This window comes from Platalea leucorodia (assembly GCF_965183815.1).
Source record: "Platalea leucorodia genome assembly, chromosome: 4".
NCBI lineage: Eukaryota > Metazoa > Chordata > Aves > Pelecaniformes > Threskiornithidae > Platalea > Platalea leucorodia.
The window spans coordinates 23587318-23615261 of record NC_138826.1 but is presented as its reverse complement, the minus strand read 5'-3'; the positions used below and the strand labels follow the sequence as shown (position 1 = coordinate 23615261).

At 46.5% G+C, this 27944-nt stretch overlaps 2 protein-coding genes across 2 annotated transcripts in view; both read left to right on the top strand.

The window, feature by feature from the left end:
• SORBS1 (sorbin and SH3 domain containing 1) overlaps positions 1 to 21711 on the top strand; it is an 80613-nt gene extending 58902 nt beyond the window's left edge. Inside the window, exons 24-35 of the mRNA XM_082310113.1 lie at positions 124 to 209; positions 1736 to 1903; positions 3349 to 3395; positions 5127 to 5241; positions 5349 to 5474; positions 6537 to 6731; positions 8654 to 9382; positions 10707 to 10823; positions 16462 to 16521; positions 17145 to 17335; positions 18632 to 18744; positions 19553 to 21711. Of these exons, the coding sequence (XP_082166239.1) occupies positions 124 to 209; positions 1736 to 1903; positions 3349 to 3395; positions 5127 to 5241; positions 5349 to 5474; positions 6537 to 6731; positions 8654 to 9382; positions 10707 to 10823; positions 16462 to 16521; positions 17145 to 17335; positions 18632 to 18744; positions 19553 to 19620 (2015 nt within the window). The 3' untranslated portion in view covers positions 19621 to 21711. The remainder of the gene's footprint in view (positions 1 to 123; positions 210 to 1735; positions 1904 to 3348; positions 3396 to 5126; positions 5242 to 5348; positions 5475 to 6536; positions 6732 to 8653; positions 9383 to 10706; positions 10824 to 16461; positions 16522 to 17144; positions 17336 to 18631; positions 18745 to 19552) is intronic.
• Positions 21712 to 24139: 2428 nt separating this feature from the next.
• Positions 24140 to 27944, top strand: part of PDLIM1 (PDZ and LIM domain 1) — a 45447-nt gene continuing 41642 nt past the window's right edge. The window contains exon 1 of the mRNA XM_082308806.1: positions 24140 to 24284. Coding sequence (XP_082164932.1) covers positions 24189 to 24284 — 96 coding nt within the window. The 5' untranslated portion in view covers positions 24140 to 24188. The remainder of the gene's footprint in view (positions 24285 to 27944) is intronic.

The window sequence follows — 27944 nt, the reverse complement described above, 5'->3', positions numbered from 1 at the left end:
GCAATTGAGAATCCTTACTGTCATAATGGAAACAAATTGTTTAAAAATATCTATTTTTTTCCTTTCTGGTTATGCTAGGTAAGCCCATCTGTATTTTAACTTCCTTATGTTGTTTCAAAGTAGATTCAGAATCACCAAGGCATTTTGCACCAGTTGATTACATGGAAACTCCAGAAGAAATTATCCGCAGACGGCATGACGATAAAGAGGTAATGCCCTCCTTTATGGCCTGATAACAGTTTGCAGCCCCACATACAAGAAATATAGCATTTAGCCGTACATAAGGACAGCTTGTATGTCCATGGCTATGTATATTGGAAGTTAGAGGAACAAGCTGGAACTAGTATGTTTTAATTTTAATACTACCTCTGCCACTGATTTAATGTATAATGTGTAGTCCAGTTTAGCTTTTGTTTAAAATGAACCTGATAGTTCTTATCAATTGCACAAAATTATGCATGGGGGCTTTAAAGAATGTTAAAAGGTTGGAGATGTATGTGAGATGTGGTACAACACCCTAGTACTCGCAGATAAAGATGAAATGATTATTCTGTAAGTGAGTTAAGGTTTTATTGTTCTCTAAGCAAGCCACTTGAGTCGGTATTAATCAAACTGGTGAGAACAGTGTTTTTCTTGTGGGGGTCCTCAGATTTTGAACAGCAAACATAAGATATTTTAAGCTATCAGAAAGTGTGAAGTTTCCCCCCAGTGCAAACTAGAATTCTTTGTGGTGTGTCAAGTTGTTGATGACAGAATGTACCAGTCCTTTTCGAAATGGCCGGGCAACACTGGGGCAAGCTGAAATAGTAGGAAAACCACATAGACTTTTCAGCACTGACTGTATTCAAGCTGAGTTAAAAAAAGAAGTTAGATTTTTAGTGTTAACTTTCTGAGTTAAAATAATGTTTATGTGTGCTTTGAAATATGGTGAAACCTGCTCTTAATTCCTATGTGAAAAATATATTTTTGCTGTCTTCTCCTGTGAAACAGTTAGTAATCCCCCCTCTTCCAAAATCCAGCACAAAAACTCATGTAAGAGCAAAACTCTGAATTCACTAAGACCTGCTGGATTCAAATGAGTTAGCACAGAGCTGAACTCTTCAGCCTACAGTCAGCCCCAAAAGGTGGAAGAATCCTTCTGCCCAGGTACTCAAGAATGCACGTTTCCATTACTGTGCCAGAGGCTTCAGAAGTCCAAAATAATTCTTTGGGCTTTATTTACTTTATTTTACGAAGTGTATTATATGAGCCCAAAGGAAGTATGGGAGAACCTCATACCTGAAGGTGGTTAGGCACTTTCCCAAGCTCCTTGCAAAGCTCAGGGGATTTTGGTGCCTCGGAACTGCTTGTGGGGCTGATTTAGGTCTCTTGGAAGTCAATGAGAGAAACTCGGTGTTGGTGGAGGGGGGTTTGAATCAGCCCTCTGCATTATTCAGCAGTCGTCTTAGAAGCTCCCAGGACCTGCCCAAAACTTAGAAAAACTCACTGACTTCCATCAGCTTTGGATAGATCCTCTGGATGAGCTGGATTTCAGTTATACCATAGTGGTGATGTACTTTCTGTGCTTGCAAAACAAAAGGATATTGTGTAGTTATTAGAATCAGTATTTTATTTTGAATTGTAAAATCCCAGCTATTTGCTGGGACCTCAGAAATTTTATTTGTCACATTTATGGCAGCTTTTGAATGCCTTTAACTAGATGATTTACTGCCCATTTTATGCAATTTTATGGCAGAAACTTTTAGAGGACCAGAGACGGCTTAAACGTGAGCAAGAAGAAGCTGATATTGCAGCTAGAAGGCACACAGGGGTCATTCCAACGCACCATCAGTTTATCACTAATGAGCGATTTGGGGACCTCCTAAATGTAGACGATACAGCAAAGAGGAAATCTGGGTCAGAGGTCTGTTTTAGTTACCTCAGTCTGCTGCTTGACCCAAAGCAATATTTGCCTCTCACAATGTTGTGCTTTAGGCCGACATTAGCTCTTCAGAGAATGTCGTTTGTTTTTTTTTTTTTTCCACCTTCCCCTTTCCCATTCTGGCTTCATTTAGATCTGCTTTGACTCTTGTGCCTGGTAAATTAATTGGTATCTCTACCAAGCTGCATATGTTAAAGCATGCCTGCTGAGAATTGCTGGTGCACACCTGTGATGCATGCCTTTAAATAGCAGCTACTTTTAGTGAATCAAAGGCATTCTATATCTTTTGCATCATATTGCTACATTGTCTTCTTGTCTGTGCCTTATGCTTAGAAACTTCATGTCTTGTTGATCCTGGCCATGTGACTGTCTCATAGTTTTTTTTAGAAATGGATTGTTTCTTCTCCTCTTGAAAGATGCTTAATGTCCTTTAGAAACAATTGGAAAAAGTCTCAGCATGTTTCACTGCCTACAACGTGGTCGGTCTTTCTGAAAGAGACAAAGGAGGAGGTAGGCAGCTTTCCCATGAGCCCAGGGCACTTTTCCCAAGTGCTGGATGCTAGTCCAGATGTCCTGGCCAAATGCCTTTTCCTGCCTTAGGGATTCCTGCCGGGGGCTCTGGACAGCAGCTCTGTTTCCCCAGAGGTGCTGCACTGCTGCGGTGCATGAAGCGGTAACCACGTGGATGGAGTACCCTTGTCTGCCCTTTATGTAGTTTCAAATGGTCTGGTGCCACACGAATATGACTACTTCTTATTTTATGCTCTGTTACTGAAATTACTTTAAAATTGTCTGAATATTTTGTGGCCATTAGAAAACCAGCCAAGTAAATCAAGCCTTAAAGCCTAGGCCTGCTGTCAACGTCCTCTTTGGCTTTATAGCCACTGAAGACATTTTTTTAGACTGCTTAATTTATTCCTATTTCCTCCTCACCTTTGTCTCTTTCCTACCAATTTATACAGAGTACATGGGTCCCATTGCAGGATTCAGCAGGGCCAGATAATAATCAATAAGAGCCACATCAAATAAAATCCTACCTTTTTTTTTTTTTCCCAGCTAGTAAATTTTGCTTTTCCGTTCACATGTCGAGGGAAATTTGGTCCTAGAGCCCCAGTAACTGTAGTTACTGGAGCAGCTTTCATTCACCAGGGTTTGCCACATTTAAAAGTTTACTGCTGTTAAATCAATTTTCTGTAGAGCTCTTAATTACTGTTATACCAGACGTTGGCACTTTTTACCCTGGTGGGAGAGACCCATCCAGCATATTTGGACTGAAGTACCAGCTGCACACAAGCTTGTAGCAGAATACCTGCATTCAATTTCTTCCCCAGGCTAATGTTAGCTATAGAAGAGTTTGGATGCTTTTCCTCAGAAGAGGGTTGAAAACCTAATTATTATTTTAATGTGTTGATTTTTTTGATCTCTAGATGAGACCTGCTAGAGCCAAGTTTGACTTTAAAGCACAGACGCTAAAGTGAGTACAGCTTGTTACTACTGCCTTGAGTGTTCTTCCTCTGCTTTTTCCCCTAGGATGCAGCATTTATGAAGTGTCATGCAATTGGATTCATGTTTTGTGTCTTTCCAGGAGCTCAAAGCAAAGGTGTCCATAGTAAGGCAGGGAAAAGTAATAGGAATCTTGCAAGTCGTAGCCTCTAAAGGACGTTTAGGAAAATGTCTTCTTTCTCAGTGCATCTGTATCCTATGTGATTCCTAGGGCAAACCCGCATTCTTTACTCTAACAAGCAAGCGCTCTGCTCTGAGGGTGGGTGGAGCCATGGGGGAGCGCTCTGGCTGATGTTCCTCCTCGCATCTTGTAAGCAGGACGGCTGTGTGAGACCTTTCGGCAGCAGCTCTGTCACTGCCTTTGTACTGGAGAAGGATGCGATTCCCCTGCCTAACATCCCTGGCTGTGCTCCAATTTAGGAGCTGGAAGAACTGTGTTGGTCAGTAGCTTACTGTGTAAATCTGGCATACAGATGGTCGGAACATAGATATACAGAACAGCAGCATCCTTTGCACTATGCTAAGCATAGCCCAAAGTCTGCAAGGGACTTAAAGAGATGCCTAGCTTTAAGCACGTAGGTGGGCCCTTGACTCAAGATTTTTCTGATTTGGGACTTACAAGTGTACAGAGTGGTCACTGCTCCCCTGGCATCTGTGGATACACCAGTGGATGTTTCTGGTGGCATTGTTGTACCTCTGAGCCCTGTTGCGGTTGCTCAGGTGAATCACACAGCACTACTCATTCTTTTTGGGGAACACTGCTGCGAAGAGGCCTGGAAGGCCTTTCCCTCTGCATGAGCCTGGGGAAGCTCTCATTTTAACATTGCTGAGGAGGGAAGAAAGAAGAAAAAAATTCAGTGAAGGACCTGCCTTTTTTTTTTTTCCAGGTGCTAATATCTTGGGAATATTTTGTTATATGTTCTATAGGTGATGATTTGTAATGATTTACACAGCATCTCCCCAGCACCTGTAATAAAACTGAGGCAGATGTAAGGTGTAACTGTTGTGTCCCTTGAGCAAAACATAACAGGGTGCCAGACAAAAGTAAAGGAGAGCTTGTGAAAATCATGTTAGGAAAGGCTGGGTTGGTTGTTGTCCTGTGGGGATGCAAGTAGTAGGTTTATGAGCCTAATACAAGCTGCCCACAGTGGGAGTTCCCCGAGCTGCAGACATTCATAATTTTAGCACTGAAGACAGTAGATTGAAATCCCAGTTGTTAGCCCAGGTGAGGTCAGCAGTTGCACAATCACAGGCTGACCAGAAGTGTAATTGTTGCAGAATCAGTATTGGCATGTGAAGGGGTTCATCTCATCAGCAAACTAGCTTCCATTAAAATCATGTGTCTCTTTGGAAGGCACTTGTGACATGACCTGTTTCAAAACAGGAATTGAGCATTGCTCACTATATCCAACGTGGAAAGCAGCCAGTGGCATCTTTTGCTTGAGCTTGACCCCATTGCTGCTGGAGGTTGTGTGGTTAGTAGGGCCCTCATAGGCCAGCTTTTTTGACAGGATGCCCAAAGAGCAAGAGAGTCCCTGCACACCACGATATGAACAGGATAATTCTCAACATGTAGCTGTTACTTTGGGTGGAGCGTGATTTGTATCAACAGGGCTGATGCAGACCTTGGTACCTGCTGGACAGAAAAAGAACACATCTGTTCTCCAGTGAAGTTCTGATGGAGTGCTTGTGTTTTTAACAGGGAACTTCCTCTGCAAAAAGGAGATATTGTTTACATTTACAAGCAGATTGACCAGAACTGGTATGAAGGTGAACACCATGGCAGAGTTGGCATCTTCCCACGATCATACATAGAGGTAGCTGCTTTCCTTGCAGGTGTTCTCTTTGCCTGCTCCCTTTCTACCAGTGACCAGTTTATGGGCTTTTTGTATGTAACTCATTTGATTCTGTTTCTTGATTCTAGCTCCTCCCACCAGCTGAGAAAGCTCAGCCCAAAAAGCCATCACCATTGCAAGTGTTGGAATATGGAGATGCTATTGCTAAGTTCAACTTCAATGGGGATACCCAAGTGGAAATGTCCTTCAGAAAGGTAGGACTTTTGTTCTGTTGATGAATTGAATCCACACAAATGCTGAAGCTTTTTAACACTAGTAACTTGCAGTTTCCAAAGCTCCAATAAGATGAACTCCCTATTCAGGAAGGATTCCTTCTTGTCACCCATGTTTTTACTCCATAATTATTTAGTGCATTGCAGTGAGAGTGTTGCAGGTAGGCTGAATGAAGAAGCGCCAACTGCTTCTTTAGTGCTAGCTGAGAAGATACTTTGAGCACAAGTGCTTGGAAGCCTGGCTCTGCAAGGCAAATTAGGTATTTGCTGACAAGTCTCCAGTCTGATCCTCTCCAGTGGAGATGCACACAGTCACATGAGAATGGTGATATAGAAAAGAAGGAAACTGGGTTCACCTTCCTCCATACTACAAGCCAAATCATTGAGCACAGGCAAGCGAGATTCTGCGGTATTGAAGTGACTGGCTAGACCTGACTGCAGAGTGAAGGAATAGGAGTGGGTTGTGTAATGGCTGTTCAGAGCAAAGTCAGCTGTATTTAGATTAAGTAGCAGCGTTTCTCCATCTCAAACAGCTTTCTGTTTTGATGCTCAGATTAGATCTTGTCTGTCTTGTCTTTTAATTATACATGAAGGTGGGGCTTGCAGTTTATATTAAGGATCTGGAAGTCACTTCATTTGTCAGCAGAACAGGAGAGAGCATAGAGAGACCTAGTTTAAACTGCAGACCTGTGCATACTCCCTATACACCTAATACCCCTGAGAGTCTCGTGGTCAGCCTGAAACTGCTGGTTTCCCTTTTTTTAACTGGCTTTAGCAAGTTCATCAAGGGTCTTGAAAATGTGAGCGTAACTGAGGCTGCAGACAGCCCAAGTCAGCACCAAAAGATCTGCATTTTCTCCTTCTCTGAATTGAAAAATATCATTCCCACCCAGAGGTTAGGGTTAAAATCACATAACTGGGAAACAGGGGAGACTGAGAGCCACCAATTGTTTTACGTCGGCTGCAACAAGATTAAATATGTAATCTGCTTTGGAACGATGAACTATGTTAAAGTCAGGACTGCATTACTATTCCTTCCCATAGGGTGAAAGGATCACGTTGATTCGACGAGTGGATGAGAATTGGTATGAAGGAAAAATCTCTGGCACCAGTCGTCAAGGCATCTTCCCTGTCACTTACGTGGAGGTGCTAAAACGGCCAGTGGTCAAGAATGCCATCGACTATCCTGACCCACCAATGTCCCTCTCCCCTAACCGCAGCATGACAGCTTCACCACAGGTATTTGGACTAGATGCAGCCAGTTACAGCACCTTGCAGAACAGAGGGATGTTGCCATTGCTGTGCAAGAAGCAATAGCTGAAAAAAGCTGTAGCTAAGACTAGTGTTTTGCACAGTAAAAGCCATGTGCTCCCTGCAGTATGCTGCAACTGCAGGAAAAGGTGATGTTTTGTTTACCAGAAAGGTTAATGAATGGGTCATTAAGGGATTTGGAGACTCAGCTTTTCATCTCTCATCTGTAGCTTGAATTCAGGCCAGGTTGAAAGGGCCACAGTTCACAGCTGTCTGAATAAATTTCACTGCCAGAGATGGAATGAATTGGTGATCCAGCTCCTCCTGAGTGTGTGTTTACACTTTACAGACCTCCACTGTGATGAATGAATTTTTCATTATGACTATTAAAAGGGCGTCACAGACTGTTACAGTCTGTAGGAGTCATTATGTTGATCCCAGTCAGCTTGAATCAAGCTGTATACTTACTCCTGAACTCACGACCATGGTTTTGGGAGACAGGGTCAGGAGAGCGGCCTGTATTATTTGAAATTGGTACTAAATGAATTCAGGTTTTGAGAGCAGGCCAGTCTGGGATCTTCCATGAATATTAGATTCACTGTAAACCATACTGCAGTTCAAACCAGAAATCAAAATGGCAGCAGGTAATTGTATGGGTATCCCAGAATGTTTGCCATGGAAAACGTATCAGGGAGGCAGTGAGTCTCTAAATCCCTTTGTTTTGCTCTCATCCTACAAATACTCATGCTTTTGAAGGTCAGCATATGTGTCTGGGTCACATCCATGAGGTTCTGGTGCATCCCCCTCTCACCCACGGGACCAAAGCAAGGTCATTCTGAGGTCAAGACTGCAAGGAACAAAAGTGGAGAACTGGGATTGGGAGGAAGGGACATACGGTACCGGACGGATGGGACAGGCTGCCATGGCTCATGCCTGGTGTCTGTCTGGGTCTTCCCTAAAAGGAGTGTTTTTATTCTTAGCTGCTGTGTAAAGAGGAAAGACTTGTTGCTTGTTTGGGGTTCCCTGTCAAAGTGGACCTCAGCTGAGCTTTTCTGTTTCAGCTTGGCACTCTCTCCATAGCTGTGACCTGTCTGCCACCAGCTCTCTGCAAGCTTCTGCCTTTGATGGAAGGGATTGTATCCACCCTTTTTTGGTTTCCTTTGCTATTCTTTTGATTCCTCCCCTGGCAAATCAATTCTCTTCCTTACTTTTTTGCCTAACTTGGCAGAGGACTGAGAAATGCTCTGATCAGTGCTAGTGTAGCTGATCTCACTGATGTTGCTGGTGGTAATAGCTAAGGGCAGAACTCAGTCATGTGTTCTGCCTTTATAGACATAGGACCTACTTTAATCACCTAAAGACCAAATAGCCACAGCTGGCTTTTTTGATCCCTTTCTCCTCCACAGCTTCAGCAGTGCAGGTTTCTTGAGGAGCAGGCATTGCTTGTGCTAGAGTTGGATAAAGTCAAAATTCATTGCAGCAGTGAATTCTGACTGGGTCCACAGTGTGAGTTGCTGGGGCCCCAGCTATTACTGCCAGGCCAGTCAGATGCTGCACACTGCCATCATGGATGGTGGCTTCAACTGCTCCCTGAGGGACTTAGGGCATATGGTATGAAGTCTAAGGTCTTCCACAAGACATTTTGTGTCTGGGGTCCTGGAAAAGGCTGGAGAAGGGTATTAGCAGCACAGATACAGACTGGGCTCTGTGGTTGGAGTAGCTGTGGACAGCGTGTTCTCCAACACAGTGCACCTGTCTATGGAAAACTTATGCACCATGCTTGGTCACAGATCTGCTCCTCTTCACACTCACTCTCTCTCCTTTTACTTTTGCTCGGTCTTTTTGTATTTTCCTTTATTATTTTTTTGTTCATTTCTTTCTTTTTCTCTCCTGCTTTTGTCTCCTTCAAGTCTCCCAGCTCTGAGCTGCTCCATACACCAACTCCTCCGCCTTTGCCTTTTGCGCGCCGCGCCTTATCTCCAGAGGTGCAGGCGGTCACATCTGAGTGGATTGCTCTGACCGTGGGAGTGTCTCCTAGCACCACTCCTGCCATAACTCCTCCATTGCCTCCTCCGCCTGAAGCCTCCCTCTCTCACACTGACTATCTCTCGCCTTCTGCTGCAGCCAGCCCTTCCCCCACGGTCAGCCTCCACCATTCTCATCTCTCTGGCTCCTCGACTCCCAGGTCCATTAAATCCCCATGGCCCTCTTACTCATCCAGACCTCAGTCCTCCGCTCGCAGTTCCTATCAGGCCACTCCGCAAAGCGAAGAAAAGTTTGTTGGCTCCGCTTCTCCCAGCGTGAGCTACTCTAACTCCCCCGGCTGGGCAGTGGAGAGCCCCAAAAGCGTCCTCGCAGAGCAGCGTGACACCACTGGCAGCCAAGCCTGGCTCCAAAAGACTAGAGAGGGCAGCAGCAACCCTGAGCAGGGTGCTCATGCTGTTCCCAAGATCTCTGTCGAGCGTTGCCTGAAACCATCCCAACTAGACATGCGTGTGAGCCCAGAAAAGAGACCTGTGGGTTCCTCTGAGGACAACCAGTTGTGTCAGGAGCTAATGGCTATTGTGCAGGGAGGTAAAACAGAGAACAGAGGCGTGAGGAAAGGTGATCTGGGAAAGTTTCAAAGCGGGGAAAAGAAGGTACTTCTCCTGCATGTGTGTGTGCTGCTCTGAACCCCTGATTTTGACTGGTGTGTTGAGGTTTGTGCTGCTCTGCCGGCCAGGCAGAGCCAGTGGCTGCCACGTGTCGTTTTGGTCTTAGGATCAGACCTTCTTCCAGGGGTCACCAGTGGCATTCACTGGATAGCAGATCAAAAGTTTTAGAAGAGGGCTCAGCAGCAGTGTAGTGAAAATTATTTTAGAATAGATAATAACACAGGACTGACTCAATTGGTCACATCTAATGAGGTGATTGTCCCAGATAGCGGCTATTACCAGATGTGTCAGATGAAAGTATCGCACAGGCCTCATGCCCATATATCTCACTGTGTAGAATACAGGCAATTCCTTGCTATTCAGAGATTTTCCAGTGTGCAATGGATCATCTTTGGTGGTAGAATTTATTTGTTCCTCCTAAAGCTAAGGACTGAAAAACCTTGTAAATGTCAGCCTGGCTCCTAGAATCACAAAAGCTGTCCCCTGTTGATCCTGGAGCCTGTGGTTTAGTGAACCTTAGTCTGGGATGTGCATGACTAAGGGAGGCCTAATTGTTATTTATGCACTGAGTAGAATTTATTACCTTTGCGTTTCCAAAAAGATGTGAAAGGGTCTAGCCACAAATGAGAATTAGACCTAGTGATATTTTTCCCCAAGAGCTTTTACTTATAAGTAGCTGTATGTTACGAGGAGAAGGAACATAGAGGAACCTTCCAGTAGATTCTACAATGTATCTTCTGCCCCCAGTCTTTGTATAGGAGATCTGCCTTTGCAGCTCTCAGTTGACTTGGGGTCCATTATGGGCTACAGCTAGCCAAAATACATTACAGCACCCCCATGCTACCTTGTATAAGAGTGGAAGTTTGGAGAGCTCAAAATCATAGAATTATAAATACTGTCTTGGATGCACTGCAATAGCCTCCATGACATACCCTATCTAGCCAACGTTAAATAATGAGGAACTAGGGTTTCTAAGATGACACATTTCACACTGGGAAATCTTATGACAAATTGTTTGATTTCTGCTTGAATCATAACCAGAAGTATTATTGAAAGCTGTATAAAGACTGTGCTGTTTACCATCTGGATATATTTTTAGTAGCGTTTTTTACAGGCATAACCTGCATGTTTAAAATGGAATGAGGTGGTCAGCTCAGACAAACCAACTGGAAACTGCACTTGTCCTTGCATGGAGTTATGTTTGCTGTGTGTGCATCAAATTTACTGGATAGTAGATGCTCTTATCACTAGCAGTGATTGTGATAAGAGAGTGTGTGCCAAGCTGACCAACTTTTCTTTTCTTCAAAAGACTGCAGACTCAAAAGCATTCTCTTCATCTGCTCCTCTCTCTTCCTCTGCCCTCTCTTCCTCTACTGTCACAACACAGCCACCTCCCAGACTTACACGCAGAGTCAATAAGCCACAGGTAATCATCTTTCCTGATTACTGTTCCATTACTTACAGTTGATTCCATGCCATGCCATTGTTTTATCATATGCTTGTTTAGACATTCATTGATTCCACAGGTGAGATATTTCTCCTGTCATTTAATTCAGAATTTTTATTTAAAAAGAAAAAAAAATTCATTTAAAAATTACTTCCAGGCTGTGCAGAAGGGCAGGTATGGGCAAAATCTTCAGCTGGTGCAAATCCATATAGCTCAAGTCTGGGTTTCTGCCAGTTTGTACCAGCTGAGGATCTGATTTTCTGTTCCTGCAAAGGATTAACCCAGGGCTTACTTAGTTCTGACCTTGAGTTCTTACAGCTCAATTGCATTATAAGGCAGTATTGGTGGTCTTGTTAGTGGGAATGATGTAGTGTGAGATACTTTGGTTCAGGTTTTGTTTAACCACCTGAGATCAGGATTGAGGATTTGAGTGTCTCAGAGCTGGGGGGTAAGGCATGCACAACTTGATATCCACAATGTCAGGCACCTGTTCCAGCCTTCTCAGGTAGGATTCAGAGGTTCTCAGCTCTATCAGTGAGAGCTACAAACGTTTTCAAAGAGGAATGCGGTAGGGTCTGTGCAGCATAACCAACTCAGCCTCAGTGCTGTGTGACTGGGATGTCCAGGGTCCGGGAACGAGCAGTGCTCGCAGCTCCTGGTGTCTTTGTCAGTCCTTTCAGGCAGCTTCCACAAGATGGCAATATTTGAATCAGAAAGCTCGCAATTAGCAAAAACTGGACTGAGCTTGTAGTGATTGGTACTGGGGAAGCAATCTTTGGCTTGATCAGTGAACTGGGCAGGCTGCTCATGCAGGATGAGTGTGGGAAGTAGTTGCCAATGTTACTTATTTTCTTGATCAGTTTGTGAGAGTGAGATACAGCTTTAACCCTGAAATTTTCCTCTCACCTCATTTCCCTTTGATCGTGAGCTTGCACAACTTTTTAATGAACAACCACCTCCTGCTTCCCTTTCAGTTTCAATATCTGAGTCCAATAGGATACATATTCTGCTTCATGTTAAAAATCCACAAAAGTTTTCTGTGTTGGCCTTTCTCCTGACCTCTGATCTGCTTGGTCCTGCTGGTGCTTGCACTGGATGTATGCGATTCAAAAGAGCAGGAGCAAAGAGCCACATTTAGGGAAAGATGTTTCTCCTGAGTGGCGACTAGCATGCAGTTCTATTTTGGGTGTTGCACCTGGTTGTAATAGGACCCTGTGGCCTTTCTTTGGAGTCGAAGTCAAGCCAAAATTTGTATTTTATATGCCTTGACAATCAGAGCATTGTCAGTGTCAAGTTAAAGCTGTATGTGACATTATCGGTAGTCTTGACCTCCTTTCCAGCTCTGGGCCTACAGTTGTTTAGGGAGCAGGAGCAGTATTTATATGTGCAAATGGCTTCTCATTATCTGTGTGACCCATACAGAGGCTAATGGCTTCAGCAGAACTGCGGGTAATACCCTGGAGGCCTTTTCAAAAATCTGTCACCTTTTCATTGATTTTAATCAAATGAGAAAAGCACTTAGTAGACATGGAAATGAGACATTACATTTGGTTTTTGTTTCCATTACTGTCCATCCCTGGTGTCTGAGGTATTTTACCATTTTGAATTTTAGTTTTCTTTCTCATTATAGAGAACCTCCCCAGTTATGAAATTCTGAACCAGGGTTTTTTGCAGGTTTAAGACCCCTTTGGTACAGGACTGGTGTAAGGACTGTGTTCTTGCCTGTTCTGTTGAGTAATAATATAAAGTGTAACGGCTCTTTTAGCTATTCTGAAGTTATTCCCTTTTGTTTAGTTTCACAGTCTAAACTAAAAAGAAGAAAGAACAACCCTACAGCATGTGAAAGATATTTCAAGTATAACTTAGAGATAATTTGTTTCAGTATTCCAGTAAAACATGATATTAAGCAGTAATGTAATCTATCAAATTAATTTATTTCAGGGGACCCTCAGAAATTTTCTGGTTTAATTCCTGTTTTACTCTGAGGTCCTCTTAGTGTGACAGTCAGCAGTGGTGCTAGTGAGTGCGTGAGCAGTGCAGCAGCTTTGGCCCTGGGGCCGGACTGCAGCCAGCCGTGGGGTGGGGAAGGCAGGAGTGGCTGGACGAAGGTCCCTGCATCGCCCAGCAGTGTGAGGGATGTCGGTGGGGGGCTGCCTGCTCCTTTCCACTTGTACAAAACCACTCAGGCAGAGCGGTGAGTAATTTCACCCACTTTGTGCTGCTAGAGAGGAGAGCGTATGAGGAGGATGCTCAGACCCCATGTTCCCCAGCACAGACTTAGCATGGTCTTTCCACTGACTTTGACAGCCTTTAGATCAGGCTGCTCCGCACTGCAGCCTTTTCAGGGTCCTTTGTGAGAGCTCTTTGGCCAGCTTTCCCCTCGCTTTCACCAGAGCTGGGGCTTGGTGTGTGCAGAGGTTTTCCTTTTGGCTGGGCTGGGGAGTCCTGCCTGCTCATGGTTCTCCATTCACGTGTGGGAGCATCACTGCTGATGTGTGCCCTTCTCTGAGGGGTTACCAATTTGTCTGTCTTGTCTGTCTGTTAGTCTGTTCTGCTTAGCTTTCTCTTTGCTTATGTAGTCCTTTAACTCCCACCAGAAAGGTATGGAAGAAGACGCATAAACAAGAGCTGCAATGACGTGCTGATGACACTTGACATTGCTAGGAGCAGGGAGAGCACTATTGAGTAGCCCCAGCATCTTTCTCAGGGCTTTTCTAGGCTCTTAACATAGAACCTTTTTCTGATATTCTTACAAACCTCTGGTGCTCTTTAGATCCATCCTCAAACTCTGTATGAGGTGGAAACAGTGGCCAGCTGTGCTTCAGACTGACAGTACTGCATATTTGTATAGTTTGTAGACATGGAGATATAGACACTTAAGCACCTGCTTAAGTTTATTCACTTAACTTTATTCACTACTAAGTTTATTAACTTTATTCACTACAAAGGACGTAGTGTGACTGAGGGGGTAGGATTTGAGTTGTCCTCATGGATTGTGAATACTTGGTCACTTTTAGGGCCCTCAGTTTATCTCCAGCAGCAGAAGGGCTGGCTCAGTGTTTTGGGGGAACCTCTGCGTTTTACACTTTGGAGCTGTGCCCCACACTCGCTGATTCCTCAGCCACCTCTGGCACCTGGAGCCACCGCTGTAGGTAGTACATGGGCTTTCTGAACCCGTGTTTGAAGAGCATTTGGGCCTATAACACCTTTTTTTTTTTCTTTATTCTCTTCTTTCCCTGCAAGAATAATGTAGGTTTTTTTTTTTTTTTTTTTTTTAAAAAAAAAAAAGCTATCTAGGCCATGCTATCACTGTCACTTGTCTGAAGCAGTGAGGTGGTACATTTACAGCCTAAAATTATAGGATCTGAACTGGTCAGGTTTTCATCCTGTTTGGCTAATGCTACATAGCTGCTGACTTTGGGGTGTTTCATCATCTCACTGTAGGACTCTGCTGTAGCCCTGGGAGTTAGTGCAGAGACCCCCACTGCTTTGGTAGGAGCTGCCTGGATCTCTGGAGCAGAGGCCAGAGAGGATCCACTTAGTCGTGCGTCTTGTCAGGAGCTGGGGGCTGCTAGGAGGGCAGGGGACAGCTTGGCCTCTGCCCCTGCCCAGCTGCCTCATGGAAGTCCCCGTGAGGATCCTTCCAGGAAAGGGAACATGGCCAAGTTTCTGATGCTGGTAGACTGCACCTCCTGGTATTACACATACAAGCCTGCACCATGGAGCATTCAGAGGTAGTGTCAATTTTTTAGCTTTCAAATAACTAATTTAATTCATAGTTATTAATGCTTTTTGGAAGAAAACCTGGGCAGGGAGGTCATAAGTAATCAATGAGAAATGGACCACGTGGTCTTAGGAGCTCATGGAGCAATTCCAGCAGTCAATTTATTAGTGTGGAGCAGAGAAGCACTTTCTTGAATTAAAAAAAAAAAAAAAAAAATCATTCTTACAGCTGCCTCTCACCTCAGCCTGGAAATTGGTTTTCCCAGCTAGTTGACCACCTGAGTTAGCTCTGATCTCATCAGATTTGATGCACTATATCCAGTTGGCCTACACAATATTAAATGTCTAATTTGCCTTTTAGAGCTGATGATAGGCAGGAATGATTTCTAGAAAGCCTGTGACAATTTCAGGCTCCACAGTAAATGCTGTGAATGCGAATTCCACTGCAATTAGCCCATCCAACTTATATTTAATTTTCTCTCTATGGAAATGTATATGGTAACAGAGCACTGTTTCTTAGGGCAGCGATCCCAGATTCCAGCCCCAGACAGTACAGCTGACTACAGAGGAGTTGCTGTGGGGTTGGGTTGGCCTAGAGTGGGTCACAGTCCTCGAGAGAAGAGATGGTTTGCTTTGATACAATGATGGCCACAGCTCCAGAGGTCCAAGATATGGTTCAGAGGAGCTTTGAGAACAGGAATTACACAGGGATGAGCTCATCGCCCTGCACTGCTCCAAGCTCTTTGAGCGTGCTTGGGCTGAAGGTGTCACAAACCTCTTTATCCTCTGCTTCTGCTCTGTCTCGGGATGCTGTGAGAAAGCAAGCCTTTTACTGAAGGGCATCGTTGAAATGAATAAAGAGGAGGAGGGAAAGCATAAAAATTGAGGCCTTTGGAATTTGGGTTGAAAATTGTGTTGAATGATCACAGAGGGTGGCAATGCTCCATATCTTATCCAATCCACTTTGCCAAGTAGTCCTGCAGGTAGAACAAATAACCCTACGCTAGTTCAGACGTCCCATTTGCTCACAGCATGCCCCTTGCTTTCAGTAGGAGTTTGAATATGCAAAAAGTGTGCAAAACCAGGCTCTGGATACGTGAGCAACTTTCTCAGTGACCTTCCCTTTCCCTGTAAAACCTCCAACCCCAAACACCGTGATTTTCCGTGCTGCGCCCTGGGACACGCGAGTCCCTGTGAAGAGTTGTGGCTGGGGAGAGAGGCAGGGCGGAGTCCAGAAGCTTCACAGGTGGTGGTGTTTGGAGCTGGGTTTTCCAGTCAGGGCCTCCTCTGATCTGAAGCTCTGCCTCGTTGTGGGAATTAACAGAGCAGCTGAGATCCTTGCTTGGTACAAGCTAGAGTGATTTTCATGGGGCTACATGGCATTGTGCCTTCCGAGGACCTGAGCTGGTCTTTTTTAAGAAGCAAGCAAGTTACGGTTCTCTCCTGTGTCAAAGTCATTGAGGACTTTGCTAAAAACAGCAGCACATTCCTCTCAGCATGCTTTTGGCCGTTCAAGTTTGATGGTCTCAAGTATGTGCTTCTGTCCTTGTTTTTTTTTCTCCCCTACAGGAATGCAGTATGACACTATGTACCATTTCTGGTTGTAGCGGTGTCCATAACCTTCCACTCTGATTCCCTGCTCTGAGCTGCTGTTTCGCTGTCACCTTTCTCTTGGCAGCATTCTGTGTGCTGCAGTGCAGTGGTGTTACTGTAGCCTTAATGTCTCTTGTGTAAATGAAAGACCTTGTTGTCCAAGAAGCATGGTGTTGGGGTGGGGAGGGGAAGAGTTGTTCATTTTCTTTTGTTGTCTGCACTCCATTTATTTTTTTTTAATTCTGACCGATATAACATCTGCTAAAATGTCTTCCTTATCATTTGCTTGGTGATCACACAGCCTTCCCACCATTCATTGAGAGCTGGACCAGATCTCACAGAGTCTGAAAAGAGCTATGTGGTAAGGCCACTGTTTAAATCAGATGTGTAGTCCTAGACTCTCTTCACCCAGACAGTAACACCTCAGTAGAGATAAAATGCCAGCACTATTTTTAGCGGCAAAGTAGGTACATATTTATCTACTTGCATATATTGTTTTGTTTGCAACAGAAAAGGGGAATTTAGCAATTAGAAAAACCGTCATAGCCAATGAGAAGTTGAGCTAATTGTGCTGCCAGTCCCTCAGTATAAGTTAAATGAAGCAAAATGCATGAATGGAGCGGCCCGCCTTGCATTCTTGAACTGACTTCGTAGCATTTGTAATGGTGCCACTGCATAACTAATTGCAACCTCTTATGCTGCTGCTTTTAAAAATATATGTATATGTATTTGTTACAAATCTTAAAACTAAATGCCAAATTCTTCTGTATCTTGCCTGTTTTTCCATGCTTACACCTGGATCCCTTCTGCACTCCACTACCTGGATATTTACCCGGATCTACAAATCTTTTTTTTTTTTTTTTTTACTGGACTTATGTGCTGCATCTGGGATGTCCCATCTCTTCTTGTCTATATTTTCCCCTCCCTCCCCCCTGTTGACTGTCCTTTGGGTGTTCTTGGATGTCAATGCTGCCTACCACGCAGGAAGCTGTTTGCAATGAGATCATAAACATTGCAGAAAAGTCTGTTCATTACTGCAGTACTATTTCTCAGCCTCTTGACTCTCGCCACAAGGTGACCTCTAATGACCATAAACCATCTCTCATCATTTCTCAGCAACCTCAAGCACAGCAGCAAGGAGCCAGCCCTGACAGAAGTCAAACACCACGAGACATGTAAGTCCTTTTGGCTCCCATCTCTTCCAGGGGCCTTATCTCTGACTGGTGGTGAAGATGGTGTGAAAGCTTCAGCGTTTCAGGAGTTAAATTAGAATTATGGGAAAGTGTCAGCTTTTCCAAAAATAGCCATGTATCGTCATAATGAGTAGTTTAAAACTGGGACCTTTGTGTCTGTATAGCACCTGAAACAGTGACCTCATAATCCAGGACTGGGTCTCCTTTGGGCACTTGATTCATACTGGTTATGGAGACGATCTCAATGGCTTTGTATCCCGAAGCTGAAGACAAATTAATATCCACTGGCTACACCCAGCTCATATGGCGTGGGTCAATGTGTTCACCCCTGTTCTTAGCTTCTCAGAGTGCAGCGAGCAGTCCCAGCACCAATGCCACTTGGTGCATGGCTGGCCAGTTCTGCAGATGAATTGATGGCCGAATGATCTGAGAGACCAAGGCTGAGATTTTCAAAGCTGTGTGGTGGGTTTAAATCTGGAGCTGCCATTAAGCTTGGTGGGGCCTTTCCCTGACGATAGCCTGCACTGTGTGCTGGGGACTGAAGCTCCTAGGCAGTTGGCTCCTGAAAGGAGCCTTTGCTTTCCCCTGCCCCTTTATGCAGAACGGAAAGTCTCGCAGCAGCTCTATTGTCACTCCCCACAGGCAGCGGATCCAAGACTCCCCAAATTTGCCCAAAGGTTGTTTCCACTCCATAAGGTTCCTTTCTGATAAATACAGAGTGGCTCTGGTGCAAGTGGTATCTCAGGGCAGCAGTCAACCTTAGATTCTGTTTGCACTGTACCTCCTCAGCCACGATTTATCCAGCAACCTTAGTGCAGTAGAGTAGGCAGTATCTTTTTCTGAAGTCCTTCACTGTGCCATTTGGTCATTCATGGCCCTGCCTGTGTGTCTGGGCAAGGGAACAGATGTCTCAGCCCAGGAATGAGTGTATCCAGGTTTTGGCTTGCATTCAGTAGGGTGTCTGCACTCATGCTCTCTAGGTGCTATACATTAGGAAGACTCTGGATGTTACAGTCTATGGAGACGTCTATATGGCAAAAAAGAAACGGAAGCTCTCCACATATCCCACACAGTGCAGGCATGACACTTTTTACTGCCATGGCCTTGTGACAACAGCCAGTTTAATGCAGTTGGCTTCCACTTCTCCAATGGAAAACACAGATCCAGACTGCATTGAAGACAATATAATAGGAATTAGAAAGGGGAAGGGAGACGTCTCCTTCTGAAGGGATGTCAGGGAAATCCAATGGCTAATGTGCAGTATCTTTCTGGTTTTAGAGTTAGCTACCAAGCCCTCTACAGCTACACTCCTCAGAACGATGATGAGCTGGAACTGAGGGATGGTGACATTGTCGATGTCATGGAGAAATGTGACGACGGCTGGTTTGTGGGTGAGTGTGACACTTGCATGTCAGCAGAGCTTTTTGAGACACAGATGAGCAATTTTGCAGAGCATCTCAAGTTGCTCTCATTTGCAGGGTCAAAATGGTGAAAAAAAAATCAGCTCAACTTTTGTCATAATTTCTCATCTTTTCCCACCAAGAACGCTAAAATTAGGGTGCAGGGTGGTGGAGCTTTGTTCTCCTTGCTAGGTCTCTGGTTTTTCCTTTTTTGTCTCTTAATTTCCCTGTTCCCCTCTTCCTCCTGATCCTTCTTGCTCGCACAGATGGCAGAGCAACAGAGGGAACCAAAGAAAGCTGGATTTCTGTAGCTTTTCCAAAGCTGAGGGGAGCCATGGCAAGTTACAGAAAGTGGCAAGAAAGAGACGAAGGGAACACATGGATGGGAGTTGCAGTCCCTGAAAATCCAGCCTCATCTGTAGATGTATGTTTAGCAAAATCAAGCCCTTTACCTTCAAAGAATGCAAGTCTGGACAGTGTTCTCCATCTCAACACTGCAAATCTAGGCTTGTTATCTCTTCTGAAGGGAGATTAGCTCATTTACACTGATAGGAGCTTGGCTCCTAGCCTATAGGCCCAGGAGCTTTCACCAGCACCTTTTTAAGTGTTAAAAGGGAAGACCAAAGATGATTAGTAGCAGAACTAGTTGTGATCTTGTCTATACCAAAAGGCTCTTTGACCGGGACCTCTATTTAGTTTTAGAAAGCAATGCCTGCAGATTGCCACCTTTTTAAACCCCTAAGCTTTCCTTGCATGGCTCCATCTTACTCTGGCTTCCTTGTGTTTGATTTTGCGACAGGTACGTCCAGGAGAACAAGGCAATTCGGCACCTTCCCAGGCAACTACGTGAAGCTTCTGTACCTGTAAAATAACAGTGATCCCACCGTGACAGTGATGGGGTTGTTTTCCAGATGGTGTTTTTAAACAGTGAAGAAACAGACAGTTTATGAATGTAATAGACAAGAGATGAGACGTGTTAGGAGGATGTGGTTATGTGGTACAGTATTGAGTTGAATGTGTAGCCCTGCTTCCACAGATTCAGGGTGTGATTTGTTTGCTGAAGAAGAGACAGTTTCTAGTTTACAGTGCTGCCTTTGTGTATTCCTCTCCCCTCCCCAGCAAGAGTTCTGGTGATAATCTTAATTTGTATGGAGTACTTACCTCTGAGAAGGCTTCAGGGAAGCACACGGTATAGGTTTTGTTTGTGTGTTGAGGTAGGATAGTGCTTTGGGGCAGTATGCAGCCTTGCAGCCGCTCCCTTTCACTGGCAAGGTTCAGGGAGGCCCGGCGCTCTGCCCGGTTTCTGCCTCGCTGAAGACTCACTTTGCTCTGCCTTCAACTTCCATAGAAAACCCTTCCTTCATGTCATGCACCTTAAGGCCCAGCAGAGGCAGAGGACAGCTGATATGGTTAAACTGCAGAGCTCTGTGTGGAAAAGGAGTTTGGGACTGGTGGTTTAATCCAGAGAGGTCAGCCAAAGCATAATGCAAGTGCGCAAAAATCCCAAACCCTTTAATAACGTATTACCTATCTCTGCAGGGTTTTTTTCTTTTGTGCAGGGTGTGTGTGTGTGTGTGAGTGTATTGTGTGCATCAAAACGAACCGAGTCCTGTTTTTTAAAGGGAAATCAGCCTGGCTTTGACATTTATCTGCACAAAGAATAGAACCAATAAACAGAACATCCGTGAGAGCAAATCCTGTTTATGAGTCCTATGGCCGTTCACTTTCTCTGCTCCTCCTGCCCTGTTGCTGGCCCTAAAGGATCACACACTTCTCAAAGCGTACTCTTTGGGATGAAGACTTTGCTTCTTTTCTGGCATTAAATCTTAGAGGCTCTGATAAATCTGAGCAACATATCACTGAGGGTGCCTTTTTTTTTTTTTTTCTCTCCTTTTTGGTTACAGTATCGATGGTAGGTCTCAAATACATACATGCATTTTGGCTGCCTCTTAGTCATACAAAAAGGTCTGATCAGTTTGGAAAGCTGTTCCCAGCAGTTATTACCAGTTACATAGATTTGTATTTCCTTGAGGAAAAAAAACATGGCTTGGCTGTATGCTTGCCTGTAAATCCACTATGAATACTCTTTTGATAGACATTTTGTTATTAAGAAAAAGCATAAACAAAACCGGTTCTATCAGACTCTGCTTCCTACAATTACCATACAAATAGCAAAGGGTTAGATTGCTATTTTGTCATAAGCCGTATTTAATAATATAAAATGCCTATTTTTATGCTGACGCTTTTATACAGATTTATTAAGAGTAACTACTACTAACTGTTAGCAGGACTTGCAATGTTTTGATAAACTAGCCATGCTCCTGGGTTTGAAATCAAGTAGGCTTGTCTTCCACCTAGGTCAGTGGAAGAGAAGACTCACTGTCTCAGAAGTTTGACTGTAAATATGTATATTTAACTTTGTACAGACAATGTACTTACCTTGTATAGAAAAATAATTTAAACACATTAAGTGAAGGGAGGGAAAAAAAAGGCAGTTGTGAAAGGTTGGGATTTTTTTCCACTTTTATTTAAATTATGGAATTCCATGTATGTTCACATAAAGAGTTTCAGCACAAAATATCTATTATGAAAGGATTTCAGATATGACACAAAGTACCACTGTTTCTTTTCTGCGGGAGATACCTTTAATCCTGCATCTTATTTATGGGTTTGTTTTTCTGCTTTGGGTTTGCCCTCCAGTTATTTGCAGCAATATTTAGGCCTGTTGCTAAGATTGGATAACACCAAATTAATCTATCCAGCAAAGTAACATGATGATACTGACTGTATATAACATACTCATTTAAAGGTTTATTTTTTGTTCTTGCTCTTGCCATTCTAAGTTACACACACACACACACGCACACACAAACTGCAACTTATTTTTGTGTTGATTTTTTTGTTTCTTATTGCAGTGGATTACTATTTGACAATTAATAAATGGAATTATTGAATTACTATTGTGTTCCTTGTACAAATTATTAAATAAAGTCTATTCCTGCTCTTCCTGTAGCAATGCACTTTTGTACTGGTGCCCCTCTGTGGCTGTCTTTGGCTGTGTCCACACTGAGCGGTAGGTGTCTGCCATGGGCTTCCCAAGCATCCTGCACCTGAGGATCCTGCTCGTGACTTGGCCTGACCTCACCGGTTCTCCCACCTGAGCCATAGGAAGGCTGTGACTTTTTCTTGAAGAAACCAAGGTGTAAAAGCAGAGAAAAAGCTGGTTTCCATCCAGATCTCACTGTAATGCGGGGTCAGGGTGCAGCCACTGTGGCATGCATGCAGACATGGGAGCGCAGGAGCACACCCAAGCCCACTGGTTTACAAAGGATCTTTGTGAGTCTCTCTCAAATAAGAAGACCACACAGGTTAAGTAGGACAAGACACCCCAAATGCCACCCTCTGTGGCAAGGGATGTCAGTTGATGTTGGGTTTACATCTGCATTTTTAACCCTGATTGGGTCAAAGGCCATAAGACACTGACTTCTGCGGTAGCTGCACTCTGACCAGGCAGGTATGGCTGCAGCACGAGTTCAAGGGGTTTGTGCAAGGCCTGTGACGAACACATCACGTCTCCCAGCCCTGCAGCAGGAGAGCTAGCCCGGGCTTTTTGGATGTGCCTCGTGTAGGAACAGTCCCTGCAGGAGCAGAGCGAGGGAAGGCCAGAGCTGAGCTGCCTGGGTGGGCTCACTGGGGCTCAGTAACGCACAAGTACCCCAAAAGTGCACCCTGCACCTCCACACGTCTGGCTCCTGCACGCTGCCTTCGCGCGGGGCTGTGCCCACCCTGAAGGCTGGTCTTTCACAAGGAGTTTTAACTTCCTTGAGACCTCCACCTCAGACTGAGCCAAAATTGGGCAACAGATTCAAACTCTGCGGTGATGCGACCGGATGGCCAGGCAGACAGATACACATCGTGGCTGCATTTGCAATGATTTTAGGAAGTCAAATTATAAACAAGCCAATCCTCAGACCAAACTAACAAGACAGCAAAAGCCTCACGCTATTTTACGTGTCCTTAGAAAGCACATAGACACAAGCCCATTTTTCTGTTTTGCAGGTTATCTTATAAACAAAGCAAAAGGGCAGCCTGACCACCGCTTTGCTGCAGTCACTAGCATCGCTAGCCCTTGCTTTACGGTGCTGCGGCCAGGGAGGGGAGAAAGAGGGACTGACCTATAGCTATCGTACCTCGATATTTACTGATGTTGCTCTCTATCCTAATATATGTGGTAAGGAGCAAGCTAGAGATGCTTTTGTGACTGCAGAAGCTGGGCGTGCAGAGAGGGGAAGAGGACCCAGTGGTGTGTCACAGGCCTCTGGCAATCCCCCGCACCTGGGGGAAAGGAGCTCTCAGTGTCACTTTCTTTGCTGCCACGAGATGTGTAACAATGTGGTGGAAGAACTATGGCTCTCTGATAGAGATGAGATTAATAGTCCAGATGCACGTAACTTGGAAGGAAATAACCCGTGAAATGACAAGTTAATGCAGGAAAAGGGAGGAAGCCAAGAAAGGGGATTGCAGAGGCAAAGGCGTGCCTTGCGACGGGATCATTCATGGCTGCGTCTTGTAGGGCCAGCACCTGGGTGATGCACCTCATCCCCACTTGCTGACTGCTCCGCACTCCCTGGCGGTAGCTGAATCCCAGCTGCTCTGCCGTGCCTGAGCTGTATTTATTTACTAAATAAGCAGCAATACTTGCGCTCAGTTTGTAAATGCCAGCACCGCTGCTGTAACCAACCTCTCCGACCTGTCCATCGTCAGATCGGTGGGGGCAACTCTTTTTCCTGAATCACAGCTAAGGAGGTTGGCTGATAAACCCATACAGAAGAATTCCTTCTTTTGTTGGTGTACCACCCCTAAGGGGCTAGAGGTAAACAAAACTGCATAAACAAGTGACGAATCAGAGCTAAATTAGGGGAAAGGTAATACATTTCCCAGGCTCCGCCCTCACTCAGCTCCCAGCTGGGAAACTGCACACAACGCCACTTATTTCCATCGCCTCCATTAGGTTTCAGAGTTAACACCACACGGGGCTGGGGCAGAACGAGCCGTGTTTGCCCGGGAGGTGCCGCACCGGGGCAGTCTCGCAGGCGGTTGCCCGCCGGTGCCTTGCTCTGCAGCCGTCCCGCCTTCCGACCGCGGTCAGCTCCTGCGGCGGCAGCGGCGCGGCTCCGCCGGTGGGGGGTGAGACGGGGCAGGAGACGGTCGGGGCTTCCGAAGACCGAAATTCTCGTCCTCCGGCAGCGGCTCGGCGCGGCGAACCTCTCCCGGGAGGGCTGCGGCTCAAAGCGCGGCGGTGCCCGCGGGGCGGGACAGCCCGCCCGCCCCCGGCGGGGCCCGGCAGCCGCGGGGCGGGGCCGGCGGGGCGGGGCCGGGCCGGGCCGGTGCCGGCGGCGGGGCTGCCGGGCGTCCCGCGAGGTGCAGCCGCGCACATGGGGACGCACCGCATCGTGCTGTCGGGCCCCGGGCCCTGGGGCTTCCGCCTGGTGGGCGGCCGGGACTTCGAGCAGCCCCTCACCATCTCCCGGGTAGGGCGCGGCGGCGGCGGCTCGGGGGGGCGGCCGGTGCTGGGGGTCGGGGCCGCCCGGGGTGGGCTCGGCTCGGCGGCGGGTCCGCGTCCGCGTCCGGGGGAGGCTGGGGCTGGCAGGTGGCTGGTGGTACAAAGGCAGGGTTGGTGGCACAGCCGTGGCGGGGGGGGATCTTTTCTTTTTCTTCCCCCTCTCTATTTTTTCTCAATGTTTATGGAGAAATCTGTAATGGCCCACGCAGCCCCTTAACCTGGCTTTGACTGGAGGCTTCCCTTCTTACCGACCCTCCCTCCTCAGTTTGTCCGTAGCAAACCCCTTCCCGCAAGCAGAGGGAATCCTCTCTGCTCCCGCCAGCCCGTAATTTGGGTTTTGCAGCCCATCCTATGGGAAAGCCGTCACACTGAGGTGGTGGTGAATGCTCCCCTGCTTTTGTTTGCCATGTATAGTTAAAAGAAAAGCCTTTGTTTACAGAAGCCGTATTAACCTATGTTAAGTGCCTCTGCCTGTTTCTGTTATAAGTCTTACCCCCACTTAAAGAAAAATTAGTAAAGAAATAACAATTAAAGTTTCACATCCAAACAGTTTTAGTGGTCTAACTTAATTTGCCCTCCTCTGCTCCAGCGTTTGCCTGTAAAGCGTCAGGGTTCGGCTCCAGCTACCTCACTTTTCTGTCCACGTACCCACCTGCGCCCAAGCGTCGCTGTGCGCAGGTGCTCCCGCCCCGCTGCCGGCTGCTCCTGGCAGGGAGCTGGGCCCTGCCCCGAGCTGCTCGCTGCAGACCCACAAAAAGCAAGGGCAGGTGCGTCCCCGTCTCTTCCTGCGCGGGGGCAATAAACCCCAAACTCCCCGTCCCTTCGTGGCGTTGCGTGGGGTGTGCTGCTCAGCGTCTTGTTGGGGCTGGCCGCTGGCCTCCCTCTAGGCGAGAAGGAATTGCTCCGATTTCCAGCAATCCTGCAAACCAGAGGCGTCCGATGAGCCGCTGGCAGCTCTGGCCTCTGCCGCCACCTTTGCCTGGCTTTGAAGTCCCCGTGGGCCCCAGGTGAGGAAGGGCCATGGGAAGCGGGACGTACAAGAACTTGAACTTCTGTGAACTGCCCTTAAAGAAGAACAGGATGGTGACACGTGTGATTTTTTTCTAAATACCTCCTGCCCTGTGGCCTCCTGCCACGGGGTCCTGCTGCCTGAAGGACCCTGGGTGCCACGGGGGCGGCTGCTGGCTCTGGCTCTGAGCTGGCGAGTGCTGTCAAACACACAGAGGGGGGGAAGGTTATTAATTTTCTGTGTAAGCTCTTTCAATTACAGTAATAATGCTTCATTCTTCTAAAGCATTTTTTGGACATGAAAGCAGCTTTAGCGTAAGGGAAGTGATATTTACTTCATTGTTATTGTAATTGCGCCGTTTCCTTCCAGCAAAAGGCTCTCAGGCAGAAGTATGTCTGAAGTCCTACCTCGCTGCTCTTACCTCTTCTCGTCGCCTTTGTCAGTGCTTATGGGTACATACCAAGGGACATAGATCAGCAAAGCGGCAAAAATAACCACCTCATGAGAAACTGTGACCCTGTAGACTAAAATGTAATAAAATAACCTCTCTGGTGGCAGTGACGTAAATGCTGACAATTGGCAGCTCTTATCACGGCTTTCTCTTGTGGCCCCTCTGACATTTTTAATTTCCCCTCCAAGATTTCAAGCCATTAATCTTTCCTGTAGTTCTGCTCCTAAGGCTACTGGGCTCGTCCCCTTGGCTCAGGAAAAAAGGTCTCAGCAGATCCCTCCTTCACCATGTAAAAAAAGATCTGGTCCTGTTTTAAAGAGTCTGATCCTCCTTGTGTGGTGACTTTATGGGGCTATAACTTCATTTTTCTTCTTGCTTATTGCATTCGGCACCTGTGCTCTGACCAGAGAGCATTTCTGGGCGTGGAGCCCCCCTCTTCTCACAGGACGGGGCAAGCTCTGTCAGCGAGCTCTAGCTGTAGGACCAGCATCTGCCAAGGGTTATGAGGGCCTTGGTCCCACTGAGGTGTGAGATGGGTGGGCTACCTGAGGGGAATGAGAGGGTGGGGAGGCTGTAGCCTGTGATGAGAGCATCGCCCTGGGAGCAGGGGAGAATGCGGCTGTCCCTCCCCAGCGCTGTTACGTGTTTGCTTTGTGCTGCAGCAGGTAGGCTGTAGGTCCGTGGCACAGACGCGCTCGTGGGGAGCGCTGTTCGCGGTGGTGCACAGGGCTGGGCTGCCCGCCCCGGGGCAGGCATGCATCCTTGATTGCACGGGGAGCAGCGTTGTCCTGCCGCTGCCAGCTGGGAGCGCAGCAATTTGTGTGTGCTACGTGGGGGACAAGCCCCCTCCCGTGTGGCCAGTGGAGCCTGGCTCTGCCTCATCCAGGGCTGCCCATCCCATTGATGCACTGATGGGGTCACCCTGCGGCTCCAGGCCTGTGCTGGCATGGTGGGGTGCCAAGAGAGAGACACCCATCCAGTCATGGGCCTGAACTGGGTGTCTTGCAGCTCTCATTGAACCAAGGTGCCTAAATTCAGCCTGCGTTGCCTGCCAGGAGCTCAGATTTGGCTTCTGGCAGTGTTGTCCTCATGGTGAGCTCTTCAGCTTGTCTTGGTATTTATGGCCCTCATCACCATTATACCTCAGCTCCTTACTAGTTTGGTTTCTCAGGCTCCCCTCTGACGCAGGGGGGGTTTATCCCCGTCGTGCTGGTGGGAGGCGGCACCGTTTGAATTGCCAAGGCAGCTTGTTCCCCAGGGCGGAGTCATTGGAGTTTGGTGCTGTAGTCCGGGCTCCAAGACAGGTGAGGAGCACCAGTGCCATGAATGTGGGAGCCAGCAGAGCAGCCTGGCCGAGAGCTTCTGGCTGGCAGCTGCTGCATGGCACCAATGGCCAGTTGTGCCTCAGGAGAACAGAAGATGAAACATTATGGTATTTCCACAGCTGCTCTTATCTTTTGTCACTGCCCTACCCCCCCTTTCCACTTGAACTATGTGTTCAAAACTGCTTTGGGCTCAAATAGATCATGAGTATCTTCTCGTGCAAATGCTTCTGGTTTCTCAGTTGTGTTGGACCAGTCTTCCTGGTGAGAGACGAGTGTGGGGATTTCACAAATGCTGTGTGTGAGACTTTCTTGTGGAGTCCCCAGTCTCTTCTGGAGGGATTCTTCACAGATGTTTCTGGTTTATGTTTATTTTTAAAACTGCAGGGTTATGGTGGACACTTTATTACAGTCTTTGTTCAGAAAAAAACCTTCTATTGATCAGTGTAATGAACCCTAGACCAAAGCCTGCTGGATTGCCTTATGGGAGTAGGAGGGACCCTTGTCTTTGTCACCCTTTGGATGACACCATGCAATGAGTCAATGGGGTAGAGCTTTTCCCAAATCCTTTCTGAGCTGTGGATGGATGTGCTGCAGGATAACAGTGTCTGTGGAGCTGCCCTGTGCACAGGGTAGTTCCTAGTCAAATCCCTGTGAGACTGGTGGAGGAAGCAAGCAACGTGTTGCATGAGGAGACATGCCAATGAAGTGGAGCGGGCTGAAAGCAGCGCAGCTGATAGACCCCGTCCCCCTCCATCCCTCAGGTAACGTGAGCAATTTCCTGTTTGGCTGCGTTTAATTTTTATAAACATTGGGGATTTCTGTTTCCAGTTGAATGTATACATG